The sequence below is a fragment of the Ornithodoros turicata genome, chromosome 4, assembly GCF_037126465.1.
Source record: "Ornithodoros turicata isolate Travis chromosome 4, ASM3712646v1, whole genome shotgun sequence".
Classification (NCBI taxonomy): Eukaryota; Metazoa; Arthropoda; class Arachnida; order Ixodida; family Argasidae; genus Ornithodoros; species Ornithodoros turicata.
The window spans coordinates 42,428,139-42,454,184 of NC_088204.1; the positions used below are offsets into that span (position 1 = coordinate 42,428,139).

Sequence of the window (26,046 nt, forward strand, 5' to 3'; positions counted from 1 at the left end):
TACATCTAATCAAAAGCTTCCCCCCAGAAAAGAAGCAGACACGTGTTATGGAAGCCTCTGCTATTATCGAATGTAGTGGCATATAGAGTAATACTTATCCTCCCATGTTTCTATCTAGGACATTGAGAGCATTGAGTCTTCATTCCCGGCATTGAAGAGGCGATAAACGTTCGCCAAGTGCTCTGCTTTGTGAAGTAAACAAGCGAAATCCAACATAGCTGCTGATGCCATCAGCGCAAGTTGCTCTGTGTACCTCCCAGCTCTTGTCGTCACGAGATGGAACAGTGAGCACGACGCCTTGAAGTCTCTTCATGCAGTACTCACACAGAAGGATGCAGAAATGAAACAGATTTGTGACTAGTTTAACATTCCTCGTTTCACAAAGGCAGACTACGACTTCGTTGGGGAGTATGTGGATGTCATGACATCACTAGCACAAGCTCTTAATTTGTTGCAAGGGGAGTACCATATGTATATGGGATACCTACTTCCAACCATAATCATACTTGAAATGAAACTCACAGGTCTGTCACATGAACGCATGAAATATTGTGCACCTCTTGTAGAGAACCTTCAGTGAAGCATAAGAGAGCGGTTTCACTCAATGATGTGAGATGAAAGACTAATTGTGGCTCCTGCGCCATATCCATGATTTAAAACGCATTGGTTAGAGGAGAGTAAACGGTCACTTGCGTGGCGTGGCAGGAGAAAATGAGCTACACTCAGCAACACTGCATGTAGTACAGTACAGGAGAGAGTGACGGCGACTGTTGTGACACATTTTTTTCGTTCAGTCCAACAAGGACATCGGTTCCAGAGTGTGAACAGGAGTTCCTAAAGTACACAACCTTAACGACAGTGAAAGACCTTAGTGCCTTTCAGTCCTTCCCTGTAACCAAGTCGGTGTTTCTGAAGTACTATACTGGACTGCCAAGCGGTGCCGCAGTTGAGAGGCTGTTTAGTTTGGGGGGTCTTGTGACTACGAATCTCCGCGCCCGCATGAAAATTTTGAAATGGCTGAGCTCCATCAAGCAAACAAAACGTTCGCAAAGGCGAGCAAAGACAATTGAGGAGGTGTGATAAGTAGATATAATTAATTTATATGAACTTATCATAGTTTTATCAATGCGGCATTGCTTGCGAGTCCAGTTACATACTATCTACTCATGTGTGTCTTGAAAAGAACTTGGAAAGAATATTTGAAGAGGGACTTTCGTCCAGCAGTGTGCGCTTCATCAGGCTACAAACTTGGTGTTAAGGCACACTATATATCATACAGACAGGAGAGGAGTAATACACTGGTACATCGAGTCAAACAACAAACATACTGGAAATTTCAAATTACCCCTAGGCGTAAAGGTTAATGGTGACCATGAGTTAAGTTACCGTGTGAAAAATGTAACTACGTTCAGAGGCCATACCAGTCGGGGAGCAACTCCGATCCACGATTTTCCCGATTCTAGATGGCGCCACGCTCGCCGTCCTTATCACGCCATTCGCCTCCGACCCCCGAAATAATCCCCATTGTGCATGGTTGACCTCGCGAGTTTAAGGCGGCCCGCGCCCTCTGCGTTGTTTGTCGAGTGGTAAAGTGTCGGACTTTGCCACGAAAGGTCCGCAGTTCGATTCGAGACATTCACGCTTTTGCTTGTCTTCTATTGCTACATGAATACTTTATTTTTATTTTTTTGTTCTTATATATTTATGCTACAATTATTGTTTTCACAAGTCACTACCGCCTGTACTGACTGATTGTGGAATGTTTAGTTGCTCTTCGTATTGTTTTACTAGTGCATACTTACTGTATGCCGAGTTGCCAACGTACAAGTGTGATCGGATAGTACGGATGCCGGTATCTCGGAGGCTCTCAATTCGATCTACCAGCGGCTATAAATTAATCTATAAACATTGCCTACACACAGCGCTTACAATGCCAGTCTGAAGAATCTAGTGCTGGAAACGGTATTTTTTTTGCACCCGCTTACATTATAATAATAATAATAATAATTTTACTCAAGAAAGCAAACTACAAATACAATAAAACAGGCCCGTCTAAGCCCTAATAATAAAGCCGTAAAAGCTCTAATAAGGGGGATGCTTCCGCATTGTTCTATTCAATTCAATTCAGTTTTATTCAATTTTATTTCCTTTCGGGTGGGAGAGAGTAAAAAGTCAGAAGGCTGTGCTGTTCGTGAATGACCAATAAAACCTTTCTGCAAACGACCAGTGGTCTCCCCTCTTTAGCTGAAAAAAAAAAGATCAAGAAACAAACAAGAAAGGAGAGGACACTGATTGCCTCATGCTCCATATGTTCAAATCAAAAGTTACCGAAAAAGAGGTGCTAAGGACTCGTTGCGAGCTTCGAACTCCCTTCGAAAAAACGTCTTTCGAACAAACGGCGTCGATCAACCTGCTTTCGATCGAACGGCTTGCGACCAAGCGGTCTTCGATCAAACGCCTTGTCCAAACAGCTTAGGATTTCGGAATAACTCCTTGAACTCAATCTTTATGTATAAATGGACAAGATAAAATGAAAGGAACTTGACGCGCGACGAGGTCTCTGAGCACGATTTCCGTCTCATAACGCTCTGATTATTACCCGGAAACTTCAGTACTATATTTTTAGACACTCCTTGGTTTTCACAGGGTACTTCACATTACACAAGACCTTTCGTTCAGCGTAGACACTAGTGCAGCGGAGAATCCCCAGTGACCCGGAGCTTTTCCTTATCTTCCTCAGAAGGCCTCCCTTTGTTCGCCGTCCAAAGACAGACGGGTACACGTTTTTGGTCATTCAACGTGCAACTAGCAAGGATTGTCGAAAGATGGAAAATCCAGGGAACCGGTCTCGAAAAATTGGCCGTATCTCAAAGTAACGTGATCGAAGTCCCCGTTGCACTGTACCCCCCCCCCCCCCACTCCACACTACTGCAAGTCCCCCAGTGCACACTACTGTAAATATGTTATCTGGCTGTTTCTGCGCGGAAACTGCCAAAGCCCACTGAGACTAACCTGAACATGAAAATGCAAAACATGAAAATGCAAACACCGCTGTTCCGTCGCGTCCGTTTCATTTATCTCCTATTTCTTAATTTTATTTATTTATTTATGTATTTCCTGAATATGAATAGCAAGCCGACGTCCCATTTGGCTGACCTTTAGCTTTTTTTTTTCTTTTCGTCTAATAAATATATCCCCCCTCCCCCGTCGCTCTCGTTGGTTTTCCTTGCTTCGCGAACGTGAATTTGGGTTCCGGAAAAGACTGTTGCTCATTGCGTGGGCGGAAATAATTGTGCAGCGGCCGCTTGATCGGTTTTTCTTATTGGTTCACGTGGAGCGTTCATGAAAAAGAAAAAAAGAAAACAATAAAGATAAAAATAAAAATAAATCGATCAATAAAAGAAAGAAAGAGAAACAACAAATAAAGCTGCAGTTCTAAGTAGCGTTATCCTAAAAAAAAACATTTATCTGTGTGTAATCCGCTTGCTGGCTGTTTCAACATTACGAACGTTACAGGGCAGTCCTGTTGAACGTTACTGGAATGTTTGTGAAGTCGGCCTTCCACTAACCGTAAATACGAGAGATTCTGGTTAGCCTTATGAGACAGTTGACTGAGTAAGCACAAACCCGAAACGGCAAAATCGAGCAAATTGACGTTTCATGTCAAGCTAATAAACTCATCTCACCTCTCTATAAGCGCACCGAAAAGCGCTCATTCATTCTCGCTCATTCTGTAATTAAACCTCTGCATACCGCTAGCACAGCTGTACGATTCCTCTTCAGAATATCATGGACGCATAGTACTACACTCCAGAATACAGAGGAAAAAATATTATTCATGTAGGTGTCGTACTTGTAGGCGAGACAGAAGCCCTCAAACACACTCCGGAGCAAAGCGCAGACATTACAGGGCTTAGGGTTGCGCCCTAAACACCGGCCTTCTCGTGCGCTGCCTCACTGGCGGCGGCAAGGGTTGTGGTGTCCGGTTTTCCGGTTCAGGTTTTCGCGGTGCCCATTTTCTCCGCCTCTGTGACCCTCTTCGCTGTGAAACTTTTAATGCTGGTTCACGTCGTTGCAAAGCAAAATATTTCACGTTTATCTCAATTAACATATAGGATGACCTGTCGCAACCCCCTTAAGGGGCACGCACAACATCAAAATTAAATTTATAAAGACAGGTGTTCAAGTTTACATTGTTGGCTGATGAGATGAGTGTCCACATGTGAGGTTCGCAATTCCTTCAGTGAAAAGGAGTCCAATCGTAAAAATTACAGAAAGGCGGCAATATATTGGTGATGTAGTGTTCTGTCCTGTCAGGATGGGGTACCATATTCACAAGGTATGGAGATGCCAGCTCTCCGGTTGCAACAAAATCGCTGGGTCAAAAACAACAACAACTTTATTACTGGATGATGACTGGGGAGCTTCATCGGCAGGGGCGATACTCTACCCCGTTGCTGGTGGTGATGCGGGGAATGAAATAATGAACCCCTTCACAATATGGATGGAAGTCCTGTGGTATCCAGAAAGGTGAAAAGCGTCTTGAGGGCAGAGCGTTGGTGTGCTGGATGTAGCCAGTGACCAAGCAATTTTGTGAGAGAGAGGGGGTGCGGGGGTCTAGCTCGTTGAGGGATCCGGAGAGCACGGTACGGGAAGGTCGGTAGTGTGGGCAATGGATAGAAAAGAAGCACATGGTGCCCAGCCAAAGTAGACATCAAACCAAAGTGAAAGTAGACGCAGAGAACAAAATTGGCTCTTCCTGAGAAGCGACATGCCACATCGGCATAGATCCATTCGTATAGAGAAGCGCGACTAACGAAGCGATGAATACAGGACGGAACACACACAGCGCATTACTGACAGCTCAGTGTACTGCTTCCTAGTTTTCACCTATTTCCCAACATTTTCATGGATTCCGTTTTACAGCTAGTGTAGCCGTGCTCCCTCTTTTCATCATCTTTAAGGCATATCTCAGTTTGTCCAACAACTTTCTAAATTTATAGTGCAAAATAAACCACCTGCTTCTGGGACGCCAGGGACAACGGGACGACACGAGCGTCATCAGCCTTTCGTGTTGTCTCCTCATTCCCCGGTGTCCCTCAAGTTAAATGTTTTTTCTGTACTATGAACATTCACCAATCCCCCCCTAGCCGCCATCCTTTCAATTCTCTCAACTTTCTAAATTGTTTACAAGGGCAGCATTCCGGGACACCCCCCTGAAACCCGGCTTGACCTGATAGCAGAGGACTACTCAAGAAACCTATAGGTTTACAGGGTGGTGCGTTAGTAGGTGAGGAGGAACAGATTTGGGCAGGGAGAGGAGGACATATCTGAGGCGAACAATTCCCTTTCGCGGCCCGACCTGATAACAACGCCGATAACACGCCCAGGAACTTTCGAATAAAATAAGACGTGATGTATAACTGTAGGAACGAGCATGGGACTTTCCAGATATCGAATGATTGCCGGATAGAATTGGCAGGTTTGCGCCTGTGATAGCCTTCTGAACGACAAATTGACTAAATGCGAGTTCTAAGGGTGCAACAAGGAAAACAGCTACGGTCCGCAGACGATACACAGACTACGTAATTTTATGATGATACCGTCAGTATCAAGTTGGTATCAAGAGTTACTACGAGCTAAAATAGAGGAAACTGACAACTTTGCGCCAGCGAGTGCCACTTGGGCGACGATTTGGCAAAATGTCTGAAATATATAGATTGGGCTGGTTGGTGTAAATCCACAAGCGACCAAAGAACACACACGAAACAACAACAGGGCGACTTTTGTGTAATCTTCTCTCCTGTTTGTTCTTTGGTCGCTTGAAAATGAACGATTTGACCAAACGCTACTTCGCAGGCTGTAGCATGGGAAACAGGTATCGGCCGCGGAGTCATAGCTATTAAGCACGCGTATACAGACTACGTAATTAAATGATGATATCTTTGATATCACGTTTATATCAAGAGTTATTACTAAATGAAATGGTAGATGGAATATGGAATGGAAGATATGGACATTTGGCGTCTGAGCAGCGGCATGGCCGAGTGGGCTAAGGCGTACGCTTGGCGATAGGCGATGACATTTGCAGAATTTTACTGTCATTGTAGAAAAATCGCAGTCTAAACATGGGCGCTGTGCAAAAATCGACGGAATCCCCATAGGCGCAATGCATTAAACTTCATTTGGCCAGGGTGCACTAGGTTTATATTCTGCTAGCGCCTTTCATGTCTCCAGGAGTTCCTTGCATGGTGTTCTTCTGTATTAGACGATGACATCTTAAAATTTTTATTCTGTTTAGCTGTCAATTGGCATAAACGCAGTCTCCCATTGAATTCACATCCTGTAAGGCCGCTTCCCGCATAGCGGCTGAGCATAGTAACGGAGCGCGCCGGCGGGGGGGGGGGGGGGGGGGTGACCACGAAATTTGGGATGGTTATTTATCTCCCAGCGCATAGACTCGGTTTTGGAACAGTATTCACGAAAATGTCAAGAAATAGAGCATGAACACTAGTACACGCAGGTCTTTGTATTAAATCGTAACATAGTTTCGCGTCTCCTCACGGAAAGACATCCTCTCTATCTCTTCCTATTTTTTTTCTTTTTGTCCAGCTTGGTTGAATAGTAAGTGACTCGGAGGTTTTCTTGCGGCTGGAGGGCTGGTATTTCCATGCCCTTGTGATACGCCATCCTCACAGCAATGAAACATCCGGAGGGCTACACTAAATGGGCACTAGAGTGCAAAAGTTTCTCTTCGCGATATGAAACAGTCCGTTATCTTGAGAATAATGCAAAAGGAACGATTTCTCCCATAACGCCGTCTGTAATTAAAACGTCAATAAAGGTGCCAATTTCGAGGTTCCTTCCTCCGAATCTGCGCAAACCGTCACGGGTACGTCACCCCAGCGCATCTAATTGTCAAATGAAATAATTTGCGGGAACTGCCCGCATTTCTTTGTCAGTCAACGCAATACGAGGTGAACTCAGACTTGACTGTGGCGCATAGGTATACACCTCGCCGGAACGCATATCATACGCATCTTTTGTAGCAGCGGAAGCTTTTGCAAATACGAAACAGGAGTATCCCGTTTGAAACCATTAAAAATAACCTTTATAAACCTAACCTGAAAATAACCTTTCAAAAATAAACGCGTAAGTAGCCACTGTCGAGAATAAATCTCCCAGAATATACGCTTAAAAATCAATGCACAAAAATAATCGCTGGTATATCACGAGTGTAAATGAAAACACCATGGAAGTCACGGTTAAGAATATATCACTAAAAATAAATCGTTTCAGAATCCCCCCAAATCCACCGTACGGTTCCTACAGTCACGTGGTAGGGCCGCGAGTGAAATAGTTCCGAAGTCGGCCAATTTCATTGGGCTTCTATGCGCATAAGTACTTCGTACTTATATACTTCGTTCACGAAACAACCGCGCTCCACTTGAACGTGAGAGTAAAGCGAACTGAGGACACATGCACGAATGAACGGGCACTCACCTACACACGTCCTATCGATGCTTTGTCAAGCGAAATCACGCGAGACGTGCATATACTGCATAGTGTTTCTACACTACAAAAGGAAACGTAGCAACACCACATACAGGGAAAAGAACACGGCAGCCATGACTGTCCATTAGGTAGGGGGTGAGTAATAACAACGGCAAAACCACCAATGTGAGCTACAACGTTCCGCTATCCTCTGCGTTGAGATACAGAAGTATTACTCCGCTGTCGCATTCGACTACAGGATATATTTTGAAGCAGTTTATTTTTAAGGACATCTTTTGATACAGTTTAGTTTTAACGATATATTTTGCAACGATATACTTTTGATTGTCGATTCTCGAGCGATTGTTTTGTGGGCGGGGATTTTGGCGCGGTTGATTCCTTGTCGGGGAATTTTACGCGGTTTATTCTGCAACAATGCTTTTGAAAGTGTTTTTCTGAAAGGATTTATTCTTAAAGATTTATTAGTGTAAGCCCGCATACGAAACATAGATGTATGTAAATGCGTCAGTGTGCAGTTCGTACACCCTGACACTTGACCCTGACTACTTGATTGCGTTTTCTGGATCTGAAAGAATATCAGCACGCAAAGCATATATGTTCATTTTTGTTTCATGACATATGTATCGTAACTCGAGTCCAAAACCAGCTTTAAGAAGCGGCTGAGTGATAGCGGTGAGCTCAGAACGGTAATGATCATGATGCTATAGCGATAACATCGTAAGTCATGGCTGTAATGTACCTGCATATCATTACACACGATCATTACACAAGTGGTTGTCCCATTACGTACACCTCGCACGGAGATAAGAAATAATCATTCCCCATGTGGAAACTTTCTGAAAACACAGCAGAAAACTATATTTACGCATTTCTCGTCGGACATGCACAATAATTTTCATTTTTGCCCTTTTCATTATGCAAACAACAGCGCAATAATCGTGTTCACAGCGCTCACACACAAACATATATAGTGCATGTTGTTATTTGGAATCAGCTGTTTGTGTTTCGTCACATTCAAACAGGTGCCCGCACATATTCTTCTAAACACACTTGGAAGGCAGCTGATCACAAGAACGCAATGCGAAGGGTTCTAACGTTGGTCGACTGCGTAACATCCTTCTAAAACATGAAGTTGAACAGTGATAACGTAAGCGGTGGGAAGTGACTGTTCTAATGCTGGAACACACGAACAGACCAACACAAAACAAGCTTCAACGCCTTAGAACATAAAAATGGCGGGGCACTTGACAGGCAATCAAGAGGTGCGTGGTTCAGACGCCGCCGCAGTCTGACATATTTCTATATATTTCTATTTCTGACGACTGACATATTTCTACAGTGATAACACGAGTTAAGGACAGCAAAAAATACCCTTTGTATCATTGGAGAGGATTCTGCGTTTGAAGAAACGTGACGTCCAAGGTTTCCTTCCGCAACACATACTCGGGTAGAAATCTACGCAAACAGAGTCATCACGCATTATCCGAAAGTACGGATAGCTTTACCTGTTTCATAATTCCACATAACACATGTGGACGCGTGGTAGCTTTCTAGCTTCCAGTAGCGTATCTGAAGGTTGCCTGTGCCGCTGCGCATTTACAAATTTTCTTCTATGCGACGGGTACATGCAGCGTCTGTGCCGCGTCTACATTCATATTAAATATGAATGTATTGTAGCACAAAATTACTTGTTTCTATACGCTAACTTCAGATAATTGCCCTATGGTAAAAATGGTTGAGTGAGTTTTGCGAAGCCGGAAGGTTTTTATCGGAAGCGCTTTATTTTGTTATTTTTTTATTTATGATATTTGCTGTTGTGTCATGTTTCAATTTGTCAATGATACTAGTGTTACCTGGTGGTGTCATTTGTTCTTGTTGTATGTGGTAATATGATTACTAAGCGTTTCCATTGTTCATATCATACATAGTTATGTGTTCAACATTGTTCCCGTTACAATTGTTACAATTGTTTTGGTACATGCTGCCCCCTTCTAATATCGGCCGAAGCCGGCGGGCCCGTCAAGCTGCCTCTGTTTCCTCGACCCCGCCCATTGTTCCGAATGGGGCATAACCTAAACAATATGAATGAAATCGATTGGAGGCGTTTTTTGTACGTTGTACGTGCGTTTGGCGCAGTTTACGAGACCGCATATCGAGTGAGACAACAGACAGATATTTGAGTACACTTCAATTTTGCAAAATTTCCCATTTCACAAAAACTAACGCGACATTCCGATTGCTCGTAGCGTCTCACTAATGATACTGGTGGGCTTCACAGAGCCGTCGCGGGGCGAGTTTGCGCCCGGGGCAGGGCAAACCTGAAGCGCCCACCTTTCCAGTTGCCGCCGGAAGCGCTGTAAACAAAGGGGGAAAAAAACGCTTATTTGTACTACCGAGATCGTAAATTCAAATTATCTTTATGCCCGCTTTATACTGTCCAATTAATCTGCCAGGGCCTGCCGTTCGGCGGCCTCTGCTGAGAGCACCTGTGGCGGCTGCCCCTCTCGCACCCCCGTCGCGACGGCTCTGAGGCTTCACCCCAACGCTTAAGTGTAGCAAATGACGCCTTCTTTACATGTTGAAAATGTTGAACCTCAATAGGACCTCGACAATCTCAATATTCACCCAAAGACATTGCATGAGAAGTTTCGCCGTGCCACAGGCCACGTGCCACTAGCGAACGAATGCAGAGCGCTGTCAGCGGAATGTGGTGCACGCGGTTTTAGATTCCTAATACATGGGCTGTGTGGGAAACAAACAGGTGAAGCCTGCTTTACGTTTTGTCCCGAATTCTCTGGCTGGTGTGCACCACAGGTGTGTCCGCAAAAAGGTAGGACTACGGATAATTTCGACCACCTGTGGTTCTTAAGTCTCCGACCCACGGTGCTGGAAACCCCACCCCCACATTGCTACCGTCCTCGACCAAGATCGATCTTAAGCTCAGCAAGGCTGGCAGTAATAATTCCTACCAAGTACTACGAAGGCTGGCAGTAGTAAACCACATCTATCGAAGTGCCGCAACGGCTTTAATCAGTAGTTTTAGTGATATTTCAAACAGTTACCTGATACCATTGTTCTTCATTACGATCCTGCGTATACACCTCAATGTCCCTTAAAGGTCAGCTACGCCGATTTCCCGATGTGTTAAAACGGTTGTGATATTCAGAACGAGCACGTCTAACTGCCCCCGAAACGCACCTTCGTTTCTCAATTTTGTCTTCCTATTGCGAAAATTGCGAAAGAAACCAAAACAAGCGATGGGCGCAGCCATTTTTGTGACGTAGATGGGAAAAACCTGCTCCATCTACGTAGATAGAGAATCGTGCTTCTGATTGGATGAAAGCTGAGGCTTTCTCCGACTTCCCTGGCGGCTTCTCCCGTTTGCGAGAAAATCCAGTTATGGCGGCCGGCTACGATGAGCGTTTCGTCCGAGGTAATCCCGAGAACCATTGAACGATAGAAACAACAACTGCGAACTCACCTCAGCAACATTTTCGACGTGAAATTGTGATTATGTGCTCGAGAACATCGCAGTTCAACCGTTCAGCTGCATACACGTCGGCCCGTTTGCTGCTTTTACTGCAAGTGCAGGAATGGGATCGATTGCGCAACAACGTGAGACTTGGTGGTCGTTTGAGCATATACCTGCAGAGGAATGGTCTTCAAAGAAAGAAGACCGTATTTCTGCCTTTGTGCATATCGTGCGATTGCCAGGCCTGTTACACGAGATACATATATTGTGCATCATCATAGCGTGACCGCAATGAACGATGTAGGAATGTATCGAGACCATTCGAACTGTATTCGTTCATCCATTCGTCGGTTATATGAAAGTGGTCATTAGAGTTGCCCCGTACAAAAAGTGTTGGATGTAGCGCATCGCGGCAGTAGATCGAGAGCCCTTATACGTATTTTTTGCATGTTTACTTGAGTGTGCGCATTGCTCTATACCACACAGGCCATATTTCATTCATAATAGTTTCGCGTGCGGGTCAATCTCATACTGCTTTGGGTTAGGCATACTAGCATATGTATCCTGTTTGCTGGAGCCAACAGATGTTATTAAGGGTAGTTCAACATTTCCCACTTCTTGAACCATGCTAACATTGCCAGTATAAGGAACATTACACTGTGCTGTGTATTCCACACTCAGTTGTTTCGCGACGTAAACCCCCAATTATTATATTGGGTACTCCACATGTTCAACCAGGCAGCACTTCCCATACCCTAATTTTTTTTTTAACATGTGCTTAAAATTGCACAACTCAAGTAACTTTGGCACAAATTAGTCAGTGACAAAAGGTATATGTACTCAATCACAAATATAATAACCTTGGTGGAAATGGTTGATGCTGTCCTCTGCCTTGTAGGGTGCACTTTGTTGTAAAATACACAGCGTTCAACTGTTTTCCTTGTCCACAAATGCCCTATCAAAGCTGAAAGACCCTTATCAAAATGGGGAAGCCCGGGCTTGCTTGTCCAGAGAAACAAATATGAAACTGCAGCGCACAACGTAAATAACTGCATGCTCAGCAACTAAGGCTGGTGATGCCGAAGACCTATATTTCTGGGTTGAAAGGAAAGAAGAAGAAAAAAAGCACTGCGGCGTATCAATGTTGCTTCAAAAGTATAACACCACAAAATTTGTGAGAGTCAGTTTGTGTATTTAGTTATGTTGGTCACCTCCTGCACCAATTTTCAATAAGATTGAAATGCGTTGCTACCAACCAGGACCTAAGCCTGACCTATGATCTAATAATGATAATAGTATCTATCTATGACCTATATGGACCTTCACCACTAGTTTGGTCTAGGTTTCACACGTGGCTTCTAGTGAAATTCGAAGCTGCTCTGTAGAGCTGACAGGAGACTTGCAGAGTAGAGAATTTTTTATTTATATTTTCCAAAGAGCATGTAAAAAACAATGTGCTGCACCAACTGTATTCAAACAAATACAAATATACCTTGTTTTAGCTATGTGCATGTTAGCAGATTACAGGTGGCCGATGACACACAATGGGTGTCAAGGGTGAGAACACAAGAATACTACCACTGCATGCACTGTCCTGAAATTCTAAGTCATCATTTGTCAGAAAGCAATGACCACGCACAGCCTAAGGATCATATTGAGCTCGTTCCATTATTCTTTTATTGACAGCACGTTGGCTGCCATCCAGTTCATGAAAGTGACCTTTATCGTTCAACAAACGGTTCAATAGTAAGTGAGCTGGTGATAGTGTTCATGATGGCGAGACCCGAAGAGGAGATACAAGAAGGGACATACACACACAATGTTGAAACATTGCGTATGCCCATTCCTATCCCTCGTCTCAAGGTTTTTGCTATGGACCTTCATCATGTTTTCTTCCGGAAACTTTACATAATTTTATGTAGAATTGTGAAGGTACAGCCGGCGCTGTTTGCAAATCACACAGTACTTTTCTTGAAACAAGAATCCACAGAAGGTACAGAGTCATCTTCAGCAGTGCACATATCTATGGGACATGTTAGTCACTTTGGAATGTCACAGAAATGTTATGGAAGCCGGCACATGATTACTGGTGCTCAACAGACAACTATGTCATATTTTAGGCACAAAAAGCAGTTTTGGCACCTGTATGTTGAGACAGATGTATCTCTACATACTTTGCCATGACACAAATATATGAAGCAGCAAATGTACTCTCTACTTTATTATGGTTATTAGTCAACACTGCCAAGAATGTGGTAACACAGTCTTGTACCACCTACACTCTTCAAAATGACCTTCACACACAACACATTTAGGTCAACGAGAGTCCAGAATGAAGTCCTCTCCATCCCCATAGGCTGAAAACATTTTTCTACGACTTTGCATAAGGGGAAGAAACACGTTCCTTTTTTGAGCAAATCAGTATTCAGAGCGTTACCATACTGTGGTGGGCCTGCAGTCAGGGTTGTTAAAGTTACTTTTCAAAAGTAACTAAGTTACAGTTACATATACTCAGCTTCAAAAGTAATTAAGTTACAGTTACAGTTAGAGTTACTGACAGGAAAAAATACTGAGATACAGTTACAAATACCGTGGCAAAGTATCCGAGTACGAGTTACTTTCTGCAATTCTGTACTTAGACCATATCTTTCGCCTTTGGCTCATAATAGGTGTCACTCTAGAGCCACAGAGACATCCCTTCTTGGGTAATCGTACGCAATTGCAGGCAAAACATTAAAAGGAACGCCTAAACTGGGGGTAACCGAGACAGGGACAAAAATTGGCTCAATGAGCAACAAATGAACATTTTAATTGCCAAAAAATCTCACTGAGTTTCGCATGGCCATCAGATCGATGGACTGAATATCTTATGCCCCGACTAGTTCTCTATGCGACTGCGATTCTTGTGGGTAAATTATATGAAATGTATACAATGAACACAGTACATCACACAAGCAAAAAATGTGCAGCGCAGCACTATCTACGCTCCGCAAGTACAACACACCCACTGAAGTATAAAGTGCCTCAACGCCTCAACAGTGCCTGTACTCGCGCACTTGTTTGAAAATCACACAATTGGTTCACACTGCGCATTCATCACAAGAGAGTGGCGAGGAACAAGGAATGTCACGTGCGAGTGGGCGTGAGCACGTGCAGCAAAGGGCGGGAGGAGTGGAGCTCGTGCCTGGTGTCGGCTAGGGAGCCTCGACGGGTTGCTGCAGCTTCTTACGTGCATGGAGGATCCCTTGTGTCGGCGCGCCCTTCGCACCACCTCCTGCTCGGCGACAGTGTTTCATCGTTTTTACTCAAAAATACTCAAAAAGACAGATACAAGTTACTGAAAAAAGGAATTAAGTTAGAGTTAGAAGTGCGTTTTTGCAAATGCATTTATTATTTCAATTTCATTTTTTTTCAATTTCAATTTTATTTCCTTGCGGTTGGGGGAGCAGAAAAAACCCAATGAGGCTTGACACCGGCTCCTCCCCCAAGTTCACTATTTACAGCAACAATACAGTAACGATCATAGCAGAAAGCAATATTGTAACAATAGGCAAATGAGAGTGAGAAAAATGGAAAGAAGAAATATAATGCCCATAATACAAACAAATCAACTAACAGTTCAAAATTGACTCAATTAACAGTTAAATACCCAACATAAAGCGACAGAGCATTCCTTTTGACATCAACAATGGATTCGGCGACGTACCAACAAGCTGATTAAAAATAAATGGTGACATATACGTCAATGACTGCTTGCCGTAGTTTGTTCGATGCAATGGGACAAACCAAATCCTATGTCGAAAAGAATACATAGATGTCAGCGTAGTTAACTGACATAGTTCTAGAAATGTCGTGTTATTTTCACTGACGTTTTTTGAATAAGTTAAGGTAAGCTTATAGTTGTAGAATTTCGGTATCGGAATAATATTGTACCGTTCAAATAATTCCACAGTATGAGACAGTCGACTGACACCAGCAATAATCCTTATAGCCCATTTTTGCAGGACAAACAGCTCGTGAATATTTCCAGCCGTCGTTGTTCCCCACACTAAGAAACAATAATTGTACCGTGAATAAAATAAAGAATTGTAAAGCAGCAATTTAATGTTACCTGGAAGAACGCAACTATGTCTGCCTAAAACGCCATTTGTAGGAGCAAGTTTTTTGGAGACATAAGATACATGGTTGTCCCATTGCAGATGTTCCGAAAACATTACCCCTAAACATTTAAAGCTAGGGATTACATCAAGTTTATGACCGTCATAATTGACAGAAACGTCTCGAGCTATGATTTTCCCTTTAGGTCGAAACAGCAACACCTTAGTTCTTGCCGTATTGAGACTAAGGGAGTTACACTCGGACCATTCTTTGAGTTGTTTAAGGGCGTTATTTGCTGCTGTTACAACTTTCGTAACAGATTTCCCAGAAAAAAGTAATGTTGTGTCATCGGCGTATATAATGAAATCTAAGTAAGTCGTACCAGCTGAATGTGGATAAACGTTGATTATATCGTTTACATAAATGTTGAATAATAAGGGTCCTAAAATACTGCCTTGCGTGACTCCCGATTTTATAGTCGCAAAATCTTATAGAAAATTATTTATAGAAACGGCCTGTTCACGGAGGTGTAAATATGACCTTATCAGATCTAACGGAACACCGCGAATGCCATAATACTCCAATTTTTGTAATAAAATGTTGTGATGAATACAATCAAACGCTTTACGAAAATCTACGAAGACCGCTAAGATTAGACGCTTTTCTTCAAAGTTTTTTATTATTATTTTAGTTTTAACAAAGCTGTTTCGGTTGACCCATGTTTACGAAACCCAAATTGCTCATTAATGATAACATTATGCATGTTAAAAAACTTCAATAGTCTATTGTAGACGACTTTTTCAGGGCCTTTCGAGAATATAGGGAGGACGGATATAGGACGGTAGTTGGACAATTCATTTTGATCGCCTCCCTTATGTATAATTGAGGCGTTAATAATGGCGTTCCTTCACGATTTTTTTGCGGACGATCTACCGAACGGATTTTTGTTCTGAAAACGGTTTTGGTATCTGGTGACCGAAGAGATCAGATGTTCTCATTGGAGCAACTTCGTAGCTTTTATAATTAAAAAGTTAATTATTGAAAGTTAATTAAGACATCGCCTTAGGAGTCTGTTAATGCTCCCCTAGGGAGTGCCCTTCAGCATATGCTATATTGCAATTGATTTCATCTCGGAAAAAGTGATTGATATATTTTAAAAAAATCTGTTCACACTTAGCGTGGACACCCTGTATAAAACACGAGGACAGGGCATTTCCTCAAGCTACGCAAAAAGTATCTAAGTACACGTACTCAGATACTTTTACTAAGTTACTTAAAAACCCTGCCTGCAGTGCATTACGTGGTACAGCACACACTGTAAAAAATTTCACCGCAGAACGTGTCCCCCGTTCTAATGACAGTCTTCTCCAGTTTTTTGAAATGCCGTTTCCCATAGTGGTTTATGATATGACACAGTATTTCTAAATCTTTATTGTAGTTTACAGGTTGTAGCAGAAAAAAATACCATTGTTTCCGATCACAGGACGCAAGCCATAAATGCTATACGGCAACAGTACCTGCTGCTGTCTAGAAGTTGTTCGTGTTTGGACATGGTATGGTGCATGCAGAGTAAATTCCATGGTTAAAATATCCAAACGTGAACATCTGTTAGATTGCATGATGTAGAATGCTGTATAGTATTTATGTGCCGTATCATGTGACCAAAAAATGTGTGTTTGCTGATGCAGCACAGCACAGGCGAAATGATCTGCATGTGAGGATAACAACATGAAACCCGAGGCACGGAGGAAAAGGCATGAATTTACGACCTCTGTGTCAATTGTTTCATGTTGTAATGCGTACCAGCTCGCCTGTACCTGAGAATAACTTTGACGCATTGTACACGCACGTTAGACATGTAGTGTGTTGTGATAGTAATGCCACTGCCAATTGAAAAATAATGCTCCAGGTGGATTGTTCCTATACAATCTTGAACTAAGCATGCCAAGGGGTAGGGCATCTGCGTGACAGGTTTATCTGGAAGTAAGAAGGTAAATGTTAGCCGAAGTCATTGAATAATTAACATTATCAATATACTGCTGCAGATCATACCAACAATAGCACACAAGATGCTTCGATATGTTCTGCAGGTATGTCTCTGTACTCACAATATTAGTACAGCAGCTACAGAAAGGCATAAAACAAGTTTTTGTATACATGGTACTACTTGAATGCAACACAAGCTTCTATTGCATTGCCAGAACACAACAGCGGACAGATTTACATTACTTAAACCTGAGAAAAAGAATGCACTGTTGCACACATGATGCTGTTTGAATGTAATCCTGAAACGTCTAGAAAAACATAATTTACGACCGAAACACATCAACTGGAAGATTTCGATTTACCTTACTCAAAACTGAGAAAAGGTATGTGCTGTTGAAAAGGATGTGCTGTTGTATGTGCTGTTGACACATGAAACTGCTTCAATATAGCCCTTGAGGGCTCCGGAAGAACACCTTATTTGTGACCAAAATACAACAGCTGAGCCAATATTTAAATTTATACCTTACTCAAAATACACAAGATGTGCTGCCGTGCAGTAAGAACACCTCAGACATTGGTTGCTCTAAGGTAGCCAGCAACAGAAAGGGTATACGAATAAACGAAGTTGAGTACAAGTGATGCAATGCACTTGATTCATCGAAAATGAAATGTCTCAGTACCAGGTGTCACTGTTCCGTCAACAAAAACAGATGAACTTCGAAGGGGCGTCTGGTTGGCACTGGTGACAGCCTTCAGCTTGAAACCCAGAAGGTGATAGTTGAGACGTGGAGTGCAGGCTTTTCGGTGGTGCCAGAATGCCTGCGAACTCATTTAACAAATAAGACAATTCCATATATGTTCTGAGAATACACGCGCTGGGGCCTAATCTTTAAAAGATGAAGCAGTAACTGACAGATAGCGTACTTTTCTTTTCTATATGATGGTATTTGCACCGCATGACTGACTTGTCTAACATTACGCTTCTTACCTTTATCTGCTGCCTAATCCTGCCTCTGAGATCTGCTGATACAGATAAGGTTGGCACAGCATCCCGGACGAGATATGCTCGGCTTTGTGTGGAACAAGTTGCGCATTGCTTCCGTAACATTCGTATGAGCGAAATGAACAGATCAAATCGCTGCTTTCGAGGGTGGCACCCAGTCGGAGTTGTAACCGATTGTTGCAGTCATTAGCTTTTTCTTTCGCCTTTTGAAAAGTTGTGGTTTGAAACATTGGAACTGCATGATGCTGAAGTGTTCTTGCAGACGGGAGCAAAACGCTCACGCATTCTCGGCACGAAGCACAGAACACGAAACACACCAGGAAGTCTGTACTGGCCTAGCAAATGCTTTGCAGTCGAAGCAAAACTCATGTTCTGCGTGGGTTCAGTGAAGTGCATAAATATACTGGCTCCCTAATAGCGAATTGTTTATCACTTCCGCATTGTCAATCTGCGCAGCAGACGGCCCGGAAGAAGAAACCGGCCGGCTTGGCGGAAGAAACCAAGCCAAATGCCATGCAAAGCCGGAGCACGGGCAAACTACGAATGTGTCGTCGACACAGGGTTTGCGGGCCGCAAGACGGAATGTCAGTGAAACTAAAAATTCACTTTTTCGAAAAACCGCGAAGAGTTTGGGATAACTATTTTGCACACATAATCAATGTTCCCTTATGAACACATCGTGTGAGTACCATTCCATTCTGTAACACTCGAAAATCGGCGTAGCTGAGCTTTAACGAGCTGGTCTCTCGCCCCCTCTCTCTTACAAAATTGCTTGGTACCTGGCCAGATAATCCAATCAACCAAAGCTCTGCCCTGAAAGCTCTCTTCACCTTTCTGAATACCATATGACTTCGATCCTTATTGTGAAGGGGCTCATTATTTCATTCCCCACATCACCACCAGGAATCAGGCGGAGTATCGCCCCTGGCGATGGAACTCCCCATTCATCATCTCGCAATAAAGTTGTTGTTGTTCAATGGGTGCGTTAAGTGGAGACTTCAGAGTGAAGGGATCGAGTCATCCACTAAACGGCCAAACGTGCGTTACTCGAGCCAAACTCCGTGGCTACATCTCAGAAACGAAGTGATGGAGTGAAAAGGACCGGGAGGGAAGTGTAGTGACGTATAGACCTTTTTCGTGAGATATAACGTGAGAGGATGTTTTGTCAAGTCCTGCCGCACACGCGGGGCAAGGCACATCTTGCACTTTTTTGTCAGGAAAGGCAACGGTTACCCTGTACGAACTTGAGACAGTCTGTGTTCACCTCACATTGGCTTGGAGACAACAGACGCTTCCACCCACTTTGTAGAGCACAATTCCGACGTGACCAGAGTTGAGGGGGTTGGTTGCCTCAGCAAATTCCCTGTAGTTCCCAAATTCTGCTGGCCGGCTATCAATGTCTGTTTTGTTTATTATGTACTTGTACACCACTGAAAAAGAATCGAAATAAAGAAGTGATATTTCGTAGTCGTTCTATTGTTACGTATTGCCCTATTGGTTTTAGTGCGAAATGTATTTGTTACACGACATACGGCAGAAGAAGCACCGTACATAGTGGCACTGCACTGATAAAGAGCACTGTTTTAAGAGCTGGTTCGAATAGAAGCATATTTCGTTCACTTACGTGATCTCCGTGTCTTGAGCCACCGTCGTATGTGGTCCTCCCATTCCGTGTCATTGCTTACGGCAGTTATTATTACATGTCGTACCTCCGTGGTGGTGGAGAAAGACGAGGACTTGTCACTTCATCTCAGGTAATGGTAAATCTGAATGAGCATAAAATAAGTGTGATGCCCAAGAGGATGCTTTGTTGCACCTTCACAGGATTTCGACTTTGGAACACGTCAAATACAATTTATACATTGTTGCTCGCAGTTCAATGCAGTTATTTAGAGCGTCATATTTACATTGCTAACACACATAGTTGTTTTTCTGTCCCCGCTCTAAAACTATGGCTTACAAACCGAGGCACGGTCAGGTATTTCTGCATTTTACTGTTGCGGCCCCCTTTTTTGTGCATTGTTGGGGCTGTCTTAGGAGGGCATTGTGGATACTGGGAAAATCCCTGGATTCAGTGATTCGGGTTGACCATCACCAACATAATGGTACCCCATTCTGTATCGTTGAACACTCTGTGCGGGTTGCTGTAAATGCTCGTTTGTCCCATGTAAACAATGATCTTCCGCAGTTTGCATCTCGAGTAGTTTCGGGATCTCTTGCACGTTTGTACTGACTGTTCCTCCGCCCCCCTCTTACTACTATCATGTACACACTTCACAACAAAATAAGTAACTGGACAATTTGCAGGATCTCCGTCATAACTCTTGGACGAATGCAACCCTGATTGGGCACCATAGCCGGTTCCACATTGAAAACGTGGAATTTGCTATATAGAATAGAGTGGAAAGTTGAAGTTGAAATTCTGGCGTCAGCGCTCTTTTTCCTGAGTGGTTCGAGTGAGTGCTATCCTTATTTTGACGTTAACAGACTTATCTTCTAACGATATGGTGTCTTGAATGAAAACAACTCTATGTGTGATGAAATGGTTTTATGATTTGGCACCAGTAAAGTCTGCATTACCAACATATCGTACATATTCGCCATTGACTTAATGCATGATGCATAATACAGTCACAAACATCTGCTGAAACATAAGGCTTTAATCTGCACAGAGTCCTCCTATTTTCTATGTTGGGTGAATCACTTTTCCACCATTTCTGAGAACAGCATGTCTGAAGAACACTTCAGACTTTCTTATGGCAGCTTCAACAAGTTGATCATTCCTACAAATCCGTTGCACAGAGATTTCATCTTTTTCCAGAGCACAAAGTCTGCACACTCTACTTGATACACAAGTATTTGACATTGCACCTGATAATAGTAGGCATGAGTATCGCAGGCTATGAGCTCGCCAATATTAAGTCATGCACAGTTACTACGCTTATTGTACAGCTGCTCAAGCTTCTCGTTTGCTATGAAAAATAGGCACTTCACTTTGACTACTCGTCGTCCACAGCAAGAACGCTGTGGTATCATGTCAGGCGTAGGAGCTGTAAATGGTTTGGCAGATGTGAAATCCATTTTTGCAACTGGGTGAGCATTGCATTTCCTGACGTGTGCAGGGAGGCTCTTGTTCTCCGAGTCTGTGCAGGTTTTTTTTTCTTTCAGGACTCCAGCCTCCAGGTAGAAGCAAACTGCGGGCATCCACATGTGGCACGGGCGCCATGCAGTCGCAGTGGGACCGTCACAATTTCTCAATCTTTTAAACAAAATCCACACCTTGAGATGTGGTGCAGACAATGCTTCGGAATGATTCACCTGCAAAAATAGTGGAATATGAAACAGAAAACTTGAAGAGGTCCTGTAGAGTGTGCATGTTATCGGAGATTTACTATGGCCACACTTGTACACCCCCCTTCTTCTCAACGTCTTAATCTTGCTTTATTTATTTAATTTTTGCACGTACATCTAGTGCCATATGTATGTGTCTGCAACAGCACTGCGCGAAGTAATGTGTACAAATAGAGAAATTAGGAATAAGAGAACTGCTTGAGTTTTGAACACCAGAATATCCAGTGTCTCAGTGAACATAATTTCTATTTGAAAAGTATGTAATTCATCCGTAGTTACTTCAAGTAGTAGTACCCACATGCCATATCGTATTATTGTAGTATAATTATAACGTTGTCGTAAATTTTTGTACAACATAGCATCCTCATGTTGTGATACCTCATTGTGACGATAAGACATATCAAGGAGTCAAATTAAGGTTCTCACCTGTGAAAGCTTTAGCATGTGATCGTCTTGAATCTCTCTCAGTCCGGGTTTCTGACTTGCAAAAAAAAAAAATGAATGCCTCCAGTGCCTTCTTTGCAATCAGTTGCTTCTTAGAAATAAAGCTATTTTTCAACACAAATTATTCGTGGATATCACTATGGTCCACCTGAGGCCACAATGACAAATCGTGTGCACAGTCACCACTCTTTAGAGCGTACGGACTTGGTACGGATGAACGCCAAAGCATAACTTTATTTTCGCTTGATAATGGGACAGATCGTCACCGTCCAAGCTGTCTATATGTTTCTTGCTTGCACTTTCGTCACACATGAAGCCGTATATCCGTTGTGGAAGGAAGCTATCCAAAAGACAGTCCGCCAACGTCGTCAACACTCAGATATTCCGATCCGGTGGTACCACAATATGGCGTCAGAGCAGAAGACTCGCTTCCGCGACGTCACGTGAATAAACCCTATAGTCCGTTTTCCACTGTTCCGCCAGCTCACAGGTGTACTTTGGAGTGTTGTGGCGTTTTGGCGCGTAGCGTGAATTGTGTTGTGGATGCTTGCCTTGCGCTGCACAGAGACACCTCCGCCTCGAATGCCCCGCACAAATTTCCAACGATTGACGATGTATCGACTCAGCCTTTCGCAAAAACAATTTCTTAAATGCTTCACTTCTATATATCGCACGCCTGCTGTATCTGACATCTCCCAAGCAAGCACTCCAACGCGCAAATAGGTGCGAGCGGGATGCGATAGGGAGTATCTGGCAAAAAGGCGGAGATTGCGGAGCGTTCAACATTTGATCCTTATGGGGTTAGACAGGGTCACTCCCTTGCGAGCGCAAGAGTCGCTACTTAGCGCGCACTGATGCTCTTATAATACATCTGTATTCATTCTATGAACGTAGGTCATTTATGATTTTTGTTATCATGCAACCCAAGTGTTTGTGACAAATAAGAGTTAGCGAAAATTACCTATAATATAGTAGGGTTCCGTGTTTCCGGTTTAAATCGAAAAAGACCGAAAAACATACACCGAGTAAAGTTTGCCTCATTTGGTTTTAACCGAACACCGAATAGAGAGGGATATTCCAGGACATGACCGAGGTAAATTGCTGCACATGCCCAGAAAGTTGTTGATCGAGATCAGAAAACCATACAGAAATATGGTGGTTGTGAAAGATGTCCGTTTACTTTTTCGTCAGCTGTGCAATGCCACCGCATCGACCAACGCCATGTTGAATGAGCGGCTTGCGGAGATTACATTGTAATTTCTGTTATGCGATAGCTGTCGGGTAAACCATGTACACGCCAGGAAAATCATCGAAAAACGCCAATTTAGTGAAAATCAATAAACGTCGGAAAACATTCGCCGAACCGGCCCAAAAATAAAAGCTGGTGGTTATTAAACGACGCATGCCTTGTAGCTCCTCTTTCAGCCCAAGGAGAACCGGGCTTAAATGAAAAACGAAAGTCTGTTAGAGGAACGGTGAAATGTTCCGATTTCGTTTTTTTTTTCCTTTCCTGGATGCACCGTGTAAAACGTGAGCTGTTGCGGAGGAACGGAGCTGATCTGATACGAACATCCCATAGAAAACCTTCCACTTCTTCAAAGAGGTTGATATAGGTTGAATAGGATGTGATTGAGGGAAGTCTACGTCGCTTCGTAATGCTCACAGTCCCCATGGAAGGGTCAGTCAGTTATCCGGCGCCGTCAAAGCGCCGTTGCAGTAAGAAGCAGGGTGTCGGAGCGAATCGAAAACCGGAACCGAAAACCGAAAAAAACGCTATTTTGGTGCGAACCGAAACCGAATCGAAACCGTATACGTTTTTTTCGCTCAGGAGCGAAACCGAACAATTTATTGAGCGGTTTTCGGTCCAAGCAAAAACTTCGCCGGTTTGTACTACGAGTAGCGATTGAAACTGTTGTCGTGTGTTCTGAAGTCATGTCATGGATACTTTACGTGGGTTACGGTTACGGTGCAATGTATGTCGGTATACTATGACCCTTAGGCTCTTAGGCTGTAACGTTTTATCGTTCGCGCACATAGACTTAGAGGTACATGTGACCGGTTGTGACTCTCTACCAAAGTGCCGTAGCGTTCGTTTTTATTTCATCTGCCCAAACTCTCCTCAACTAAACAGCGACCCAAGGGGGCTGCGAAACGGCTTCCCTATCGGTAATCTCGCGCAACGTGTCCCTTGTTTGAGAGCAGCGAAATTGAATATATTTACGTATCCGCGAGGCAAGCGCGTGCGAAATGGCGCCTCTTTTGTGGACAGGACACGAAGTAAAGAAAACGAAGCCGTCGAGTTCCTCGATTTGCGTCGTACTCGTGCGGCGAGTGCTTGCTGGCGAGGAAGCAGCAACAGGCATTCGGATGGGACACGATCGCACCAATCCAGCAAGAAAGTACTTTACGTACGGCATCACGACAAACAAGCCCGTCTGTATCATGCGCTTCAAGGGAGGAGAAAGCCTATTTGAACAGACAGTTACCTACAGGAACCAGGAGCATATCAATTTCTCAACTGCCTATTAACATTAAATGCCATGTATGCGGAATAAACGGGTTTACATTTTGCAACATTGATTTTTTTTTCTGGGAATGAATGTGCCCATCAGAAGCTGAACCGGTTAAAACCGGTATGAACCGTTATTTTTTTGCTCTGGAGCAGAACCGGTACCGGACCGTTTATGATAGAACCGGAACGAAAACCGGAACGAAAAACGTTTCGGTTCGACACCCTGGTAAGAAGCCGACGAATTATCCGTGTCCAATGAGGCCTTCCCATGTATGCCTGATGCCAAGGGGGCCTGCTGACGTCACCCGTACAGATCGGGCCGGACCCCTGACAGCCGCTTTCTCCGAGCATTTTGTAAATTTTACTGTGCAGTGACAACACACCGGACAGCTAAAATGTATAAATATATAATATATAAATATGGCACTTCCTGATAGACTGCTTGATAAATGAAAAAAAGGTTTCAAGTTATGCTAAATATCATTTCCTTGCTCTTTTGACAATGCAGGTGCACAACTCTCCTGGACTGAGCTTTTCGATGAGGAAACGACGCTTGACAACGTCAGCATCGGAAGCTTGACTATGATAGCCTTAGTTACTGCTGTCGTGCTCGGTTTCCTCATCTGGTATCTGGACAACATCGTTCCTTGGAACTATACTGTTTCGAAGCCATTCTACTTCTTTCTCACGGTATGACATTAATTTCAGGGCCATAAGCTCGAATGTTTTCTATTAAATTTTATTATTTTCTAGTTCGACTACTGGACCCCTTACCGGAAGTGGAACATTCGCAGGGAGCAAATGAAACTAGATGCTGAGACATTTGAACCAGAACCTACTAAAATGGACCCTGCGGTTGTATTCGTCGATACCAATAAGGTAATGTTACGGGAGCGCGTGTTGTTCATACGTTTTACACGTTCTCTCTATGACCTTGTACTATGCCTGAAGACTGGGACGAAAGGAATATCATCACCGGTGTATAATGTTAACTTGAACATCTACAGCAAGCAAACTACGGTTCTCTTGGGCCCAGAAAAGTGCGGTCATATTACGCTTATTAACTTCCTTACAGGTGAGCAGTTGTCGGATTACACCAGTTGTAATATGTTGTAAGAACATAACATGTTCTTGCAATCACAACTAGCCAATGCATTCACTTGGTGAGTCTGTTGAATTTGTTTATTTTTCCTCTACTTTTCAAGCATCGAACGCCATGGCATAGCGCGTTAATAACCAAGTCTGATTGAGAATACTACCACTGCTTTCCTCATTTGTTCAAAAGAGGATGTGTACGCCTATTTGTATCAATTAACATACAGGGTGCTAATGTGTTTCTTATTTACCGTTATGTAAATTTATGGGTGGATGGTATTAACCCTCGGCAAACTAACAACCACTCTGATGAGTTTTCTTTTGCAACAAATTGACTTTTCTTAATTGGGCTTCGAAATTCGCGAAGAAGCAGAAAGCGCGTGTCCGATGTATCCCGTTCCGTTGCAAAATACACTTCTTCGTACAATGGCAATAAGTGGAGAAAATTTTGAGAAACCCTTCATTTTGAGATGCGGAACTTGACGGCCGCCATCAGTACTTCGTCAAGGGTGTGTTCCTCAAGCTACTCCTGAGTAGGGTAGTTGACGTGGTTGTACTACACTGTGTGAT

At 43.3% G+C, this 26,046-nt stretch overlaps 1 protein-coding gene across 3 annotated transcripts in view; it reads left to right on the forward strand.

The window, feature by feature from the left end:
* Window positions 1–26,046, forward strand: part of LOC135391463 (phospholipid-transporting ATPase ABCA3-like) — a 288,004-nt gene that overhangs the window by 131,994 nt on the left and 129,964 nt on the right. For all 3 annotated transcript variants that reach the window (XM_064621719.1, XM_064621720.1, XM_064621721.1), the window contains 3 exons: window positions 24,890–25,071; window positions 25,135–25,260; window positions 25,333–25,456. In XM_064621719.1, the coding sequence (XP_064477789.1) occupies window positions 24,890–25,071; window positions 25,135–25,260; window positions 25,333–25,456 (432 nt within the window). The remainder of the gene's footprint in view (window positions 1–24,889; window positions 25,072–25,134; window positions 25,261–25,332; window positions 25,457–26,046) is intronic.